The 7503-nt window shown below is 31.8% G+C and overlaps 1 protein-coding gene across 1 annotated transcript in view; it reads left to right on the plus strand.

Moving 5' to 3' along the window:
• LOC127699807 (caspase-3-like) overlaps positions 1-6111 on the plus strand; it is an 11250-nt gene extending 5139 nt beyond the window's left edge. Inside the window, exons 4-6 of the mRNA XM_052203171.1 lie at positions 872-1053; positions 3542-3686; positions 5294-6111. Coding sequence (XP_052059131.1) covers positions 872-1053; positions 3542-3686; positions 5294-5520 — 554 coding nt within the window. The 3' untranslated portion in view covers positions 5521-6111. The remainder of the gene's footprint in view (positions 1-871; positions 1054-3541; positions 3687-5293) is intronic.
• Positions 6112-7503: the final 1392 nt, after the last annotated feature.

A 7503-nucleotide genomic window follows, 5' to 3' on the forward strand; every position in this document is an offset into this window, starting at 1 on the left:
TTTGTATAATCATGTCAATACTGAATTATTGACTACTGAGCTGATGATACTCTCGGGGACTTATAGTCCACCAGCAGAGGTATCGACCCAGTGATGTAAAACATTGAAAACAACACGTATAATAATTGCATTCGTCCGAAGCGCTTTTCTGGATTTACCTTCATCAGGAACGCTCAAAGCCAAACATTTGAAATCCAAGGATGTATAAGTTCCGAAACCGTTGAAGAGCTATATGACAAAAATACCTAAAATAAATATCCAAATTCATATAAAGTCAGCTTTGCCTGAGGGAGTTGAAACCTTAGTTTCTTAATAATTTCAAAATTTAAAAACGGACAATTTTAGAAAAGTTTGTTAAATCATGTCAGTACCAAAGTACTGACTACTGAGCTGATGATACCCTCGGGGACTGATAGTCCACCAGCAGAGGTATCGACCCAGTGATGTAAAATATGCTGATTGTACTAATTTTGCCCATACTGGGTCCTCTATTTGAAATACAACTTGTGTATATATCAACCGGATATTTGATTTCTATTCAATTTTTCATCTCTATAAGTTAGACATTGATGCGCCAAAACATGAAAATAATAAAAACATACTTTGGTACAAGAGAGTGAAGAAAATAGATTATTTGGTGAGGTAGCTTATAAAAAACCCAATCATAATTTGATTGATAGGTTTTAACTGTGGAAATTTGAAGAAATAGAAATTTTCACTTATTAAGTGGTTGATAAAAAAAAATAAAGTTTCTTTTACCTATTCAAAACAAAAAGAATGTATAATGTGTGTCAATTTTTTTTTTTTCGAATGTTCATTATTGAATAATATATTTTGTATGAACAAAGGCTTTTGTATGTTTTTGTTGTAGTTATGAAAGACAAGAACCAATTATCGAAAACAGACTGCCTGATCATCGCTTTGTTGACACATGGTAATGAGGACAGCGTGTATATGACAGATACATGTGTAAAAATGAAAGCAGTAATGAATTACTTCAATGCAGAGAACTGTCCAGAGCTAATGCTTAAGCCCAAAATATTTATTTTCCAGGTAATATAAGTTAATTTTAGATATCGCCCTGTGTTTTTGTTATTGTCATGTAATTAATTTCTGCACTATCATAATACATTTGTTAATGGCTTCCTCATATTATTTTAATGTTCATGTATCTCGAGGACAGTAAATAAAAAAACCAAGATTCCGACGAAACATCAAATGAACAATATGTATGTGAATGCGTAAGAGAGGACTCGTTTTCCAGTGTAAACAATGTAAACAAAATCATAATAGATTGGTCTTAAATTGTTTTTAGTAGATTTTATATTTATATATGTTTAGTGATTGGACATTTGTTTGTAATATTTGGTGATACCGATATTGGGTGTCCAATTTCTTATAAACTGATATGAAATATTCTTGAGAATACAGATATATATTGAAATAAGCTGGTTTAAAATTTACTACCACAGGTAGATACTGTGTTTTATAGAAAATTGCTGAAATTTGGGAAATCATTTTACATTTTGGAAGGAGTCTCCCTCATGCATTGCATAACTATATCATCTTCACGATAACATAATCATATTTCCAACACGATTGCATCCACTGGTTCGATACCTCTGCTGGTGGATTGTTCGTCCTCGAAAATTTAACCATATCGGTAGCCAGTAATTCGTGAAAATGTGTTTATTATTTCATTGAAATTTGCGTTCTTAAAAATTTTGAATTAAGGATTATATCTCCTTCATACATAAACCTGATCTCATGTTCGGGATACGCTTTACTGTTTTTCCTTTTTTTATGTTATCAACTCTTCAATGTTTGTATAAGATTTTGGATTTTCATATATTTTGGCCTCAGCATTACTGAAAAGACATTAATTTTCTAAATGCGCATCTGGTACAGATAAATTGGTAACGTTTATGTTAATGCATACTTCAAAAAACAGTTTTTGAAATGTGATTTTAAGTCGTATGATTTGAACCAAGGACACCGTTGGTTCCAGAAGTACTAGCTGGAGAAACCTACTTCAGTGTCGCTTTGGGTAGAAATTTAAATGTAAATATATTACATTTGTTCAAAGTTATGTGTGTCTATAAAGATGAAAAGGCCTGTATTCAAGTCTATTTTTCATGAGCCTAATGTTCTAAATGAATTATATTTTACCAGCATAATATATATATCCACGTATTTATACATCTCTGATCTCTGGCTTTCGAATGTTTTGATTTGAGAGCTTTTTTGATCCAGAAAACCGCTTAGAACGTATGAAGTTTATGAAGTGTTATTTTCATTTATAAGCGCTGGGTCCATGCTGCTGCTTAACTGTTCACACCGATGTTATCATCCGCTCAGTAACCACTGCTTTAATACTGATATGATTTATAACCTACAATTCCAAAAATCTCCAGAAATATTACGTAATTGATAATAAGCTAGAATTCCAACTCCCTCATGCACAGTTCACCTTAGATGAATTTTGTCCTTTAGCCATATAATTCATTCAGTTCATATTGATGCATCCGTGGCTCTCAAATGATTAGGTTTGAAATTTTCCGGAAAAGTTTAATTCAGAAAAGCGCTTCGGATGCACGAAATTTATTAAGTGTTTTTTCATTGTATTGACCGACGTTGATTTAAACGATTGTTGTCTATCAGGCAAAGACTGAAACAAGAACCTTTTTGTATTTAAATAAACTTTAATACTGTTTTCTGTGCGCATATCACATTATCTGGAATCACCGTCACCAAATATGCTCGAGACCTAAACAAAACAGTTAAACCTTACTTTTAGTACAGTGACTGGTACATAATGTATGAACTTTATAATGAAAAATCAACTTAGTTATCAATAAAATTATACTGTTTGATAAATATTAAGGTATAGACATATAACACATAACAACACAGTATATATGACTAAATTATTTACTAAGTAAAAATTATATCCCGGGTAATCTTATGTGGTATTTTATGATCTCTTCGAATTTCGGTCAAAAGTGAGCAATTCCCTTTCCCTCCTGTATAGGAATATAACATATCTGCCCATATAAATAATGTTATATTGTTGAGTCTGTAGATCGTTTTACTAAATGTTATTCAAAAAAATTACATTAATTCTATGAGCATGCAACCTGGGCTTTCGGATCATAATAAACTCCCTACTCTAGGCAAGGAATGATTCAGATTGACTGATTATTTTTTGGCTACTGAAACACATCTAAATATCAAAACGATTGTGAATCAAACTAACTCGAAAGACAAATATCAATACATAATTTGAGAAATATTAAAGGAAAAGATGGATTTTCAAAGGTAAAAGGTATGTTTGTACAGCATAAAATCCGCAATACCACCTTGCAAAATGCTAGGTAAAACGAAACAACCCGCAGATATTTATTTTTCTTTTTGATCATGTTCGGAAATAATGACAGCAATTTTATCAAGTATAAAATAAAGCTAAAAGATAGGCCTGTCAAGTTCCATTTTATTGAAAAAACAAGCATGTGTTTACTGATTTATTTTACAATTAATCTAGTGTTCTAGAAGACCAGATTCAAGACAAGGTGAAGATATTATTGTTGCGGACACATTTAAAAACAAAGTTTCTATTCCAAATGATGCAGACACTGTTCGTATTCCCAATGAATCCGATTTCCTTGAAGTTTATTCTACGTCAATAGGTTTGTACCTCACATTTCTAATACATTGTTGTGTTTTGTTAAATTTGTATAGCTGAAACATTTTCCATTTTATTTTTTTCTCAATTTGAGTTTATGTTCATTATCCCCATTTTTATATCTCTTGTTTTCTGTTTTGTCGGCTAAATCGATGTTTATTTTTTCACTCTAATTATAGAATATGGAAAATTGGGTTGGGAACGGAAAGCACTATTAACCGGGGCAGTGAAATTTATGTAAAATTGCATCCATGGGTAAGGGTGAGAACGCATAAAATAGGGGGGGGGGGGGGGGATTCAATGAAAAAAACAAAGACAGAAAGAAGAATGAAAACAGGTAGGGGTCCATGCCTCATGCGCTGGTGTTATAGAGAGTAAATATCTACAATTGTTTTTATGGCTATTCAGTGTTTTTAACAGATGGATTATTACTTGCGTTTTTTTTTTCAATGTTATATACTTTTAACACAAATATATAATTTGAAGCTTATAGATATAATGCACTTAAGTCACATAATAATTGATTTTCGTATGGAAAAAAGGTTGCAATCCTTTTAAACAAAATCCGTTATCAAGCACAAGAAAAAAACTAGACTACACTGATGAAAATTTAATTGACATATCTACCTGGAAAAAGTATTATAAAAACCGATCCTGGTAATAATTTTATTGAGAAAGGGTAAATCAAATACACGGTAAGGCTTTGGAGTCACTACCACTTTGTCTTCTCTGTAAAAAAATAATGCATGCTTATTATTATTATGTTCATTAACATGTACGACAAATGAGAAAAATCCAACCGGTGAGAACACATTCATTATGTTATCTGTAGCTATTTGTCTTTAATTCCTAAAACATATCTTAAACCTATTCTTTAGCGAAATATTTATTTATTATTTTTTCCGTGCCTCAGAATTCATTTTGTGCAGCGGATTGGGCTATGATTGTAAAAATATTTGTTAATGAAGGGATGTGAAAATCGTGTCTTTGCATTGAAATTATGACAACAATAAATACAACGTTGAAATTCTTGTTCTTGTATTTTATTGAGAGAAAAAAAGGTTGTTTAGAAGTCTGAAAAAAATGTTTGTCCCGAGAAAGAAAAACAATATGATTCCCCCTCTCCCAAAAACAGGTAAATGGTCGGTGCCGGTGCCTAACGATTTTTCAGAGTTATCAAGTCAGTCATCCCTTGGAATAGTTTACTAACAATATATATAATGTCCCAGGTCATCCCAACTGTACGTGGCAACCTTTTTGCTTACATTTCAAATTAGTTCGTTTAATTGGAAGACAATTCTAGCGAAGTGGAAAAAAAGTATCTTAAAATTACTTTAAGGTAAATTCAAAAAGAGGAAAGTCCATATAAAATGACATCATAAAACGTTCGACTATGCCAGCCGCAGGAACGAATGGAAGACATCTATCATATTCCTTACTTGGTGCAGGCATTGAAATCAGCAATGTAAATGTAAACCAGCTGGCTTAAGATGGCAGTTCTACCTATGTAATTTTAGTTTCTTTACTTACATTGCATAAAAACGATTTAGAAGGAAATTGAATAGCATTTATAATATTTCAATTGTTCACGTCCGGAATTCATTTCAACAGGTGACAGATCTTTCCTTAACACAGAGTCATCATCACCATTTTTACGTCATCTAATAGAAGAGCTACATAACATCAAGGAAGACGATGATATTTACAGAGTTTTAACAAAAGTAAATAGCAAAGTTATGACATTTGAGCCTGGACATACTGAGAGTAAAGATATGAGACAGATGCCATATTTTGTATCACACCTTACGAAGGATTTGTATTTGAAACAGATCAACTAATCAACTAATGACCTTCAGCCAGGATTTCAATAGTCGTTACAAATCAAGCTATCAATATTATATACGAAATGAAAACTGTTTATTTGGTTTACAATAATATATTAACAAGACTGTAAAATATTTCGAATTTTTTATTAGATATACAATAACCTTATACTAGTATATGGCACACGTTTGTTAAATAGTGCTATATAACTTTTCTCAGTCTAATATGTACAAAGTCTATATTACAATCATATTATCCTCGTAGTGTATGATATTGCACTGCAACTGTTAGTCAAATTATTATTTTGATTTTGCTGTTGATGTTAATTTCACTATTTTAAAAGGTTCGGCTTAATGGTTTTGACAACTATATGAAGAAAAGAAAAGTTCATCTTACGGCCATATCTTATATTAGTACTGTCAATTGGAATTTATCAAATTTCATCAAATTTTATGTGATTTTACACCATTAGGGGTTATATTTTGCTACTCAAGAAACATTCAGTCTTTAGACATAGTTCTGTTTTATATGTTTTTCCTATATGTAATTATGAAGACCTGTCGCTTCAAGAATCACTACTTTCTAATATATTTGATTTACATGCATATACTTTTAACTACTGTTACGAATCAGTTAATAAGTCGTTACAGAAACCAGATAAATAAAGGCCGAAACCAACACTTTAACAAATGACGTTTATATTACAAATATACAAAAGACATACTCACTGTTAAATATGATTTTAATAAGTCCAAAATTAATTATACTGTATGGTTTGTTGATTCAAGCTACTTTCAAATGAATTTTTCGAGTTTATAATATAGATTATGGCCAATGAATATAATGATAATTCTAAAGTTTCAAGTTGGTTAAATCCGTTAGTTAATAATTTAGGCAACAGTAGTTTACCGCTGTTCAAATCATATGAATTGATTGAGAAGATACAAATATTAGTAAAAAACAAAAACTGACGGACTCCAACAAAAGCCAGACCTGGTGTATCGATAGAGTAAACGTCTCTTGCTATATCATTCGTCGTGCAAATCTGCTCTCAATCGAAATGTTATAATCGGAAATAGGATACAATCAGTAAGTTTACAGATTAGACGACATTTCTGGGATCTTAGACCGAGAAACATGTCACCAGTGAGTTATGACACAGAAATATCCTATCGGTTAACTCGGTTGTGAATTTTTATGTGCTAGTTTATGTTGTTTTATGTATCCGTTTTTATTCTGTAGTTAGTCGCCACTTCGTTGTTATCATGTATATCTATTATATAGTCATTTTTATAAATTTACTGTTTGAAAAAGTATGAATTATTCTAAATACTAAGGATTTTCTTATCCCAGACATATAACCTTAGCCGTATTTGGCACAACTTTTTGGAATTTTTGGTCCTCAATGCTCTTCAACTTTGTACTTGTTTTGGCTTTCGTACTTTTTTTTATCTGAGCGTCACTGGTTAGTCTTGTGTGGACGAAACGCGCGTCTTGCGTATTAATTTTTAAACCTGGTACCTTTTGTTAGCTATTATTCGTATGTTTCTCTGTCCTATATGTTCTCCCATTTATTTGTATTGTAGTCCTGTCATGTAATGTTGTCATTTTAATGTTATAGTTTAACATTGCCATAAAAGCGGGAGGTTTGGCTAGCCACAAAAACAGGTTCAACCCACCATTTTTTTCTTAATATGTCCTGTACCAAGTCAGGAAAATGGCCATTGTTATATTATAGTTCGTTTCTGTGTGCGTTACATTTTAATGTTGTGTTTCTGTTGTGTCGTAGTTCTCTTATATTTGATGTGTTTCCCTCAGTTTTAGTTTGTAACCCGGATTTGTTTTTTTCTGTATCGATTTATGAATTTCGAACAGCGGTATACTACTGTTGCCTTTATTTAGGCAATTCGGGTTGGTGACTGTAAAAGTCTGTTGGAGCAGTTTTCGTTTAAGGAGCACACCTCTGTAAATGCAATTCGTATAGAGTGAACATGCAA

This window comes from Mytilus californianus, unplaced genomic scaffold (assembly GCF_021869535.1).
Source record: "Mytilus californianus isolate M0D057914Y unplaced genomic scaffold, xbMytCali1.0.p SCAF_1, whole genome shotgun sequence".
Classification (NCBI taxonomy): domain Eukaryota; kingdom Metazoa; phylum Mollusca; class Bivalvia; order Mytilida; family Mytilidae; genus Mytilus; species Mytilus californianus.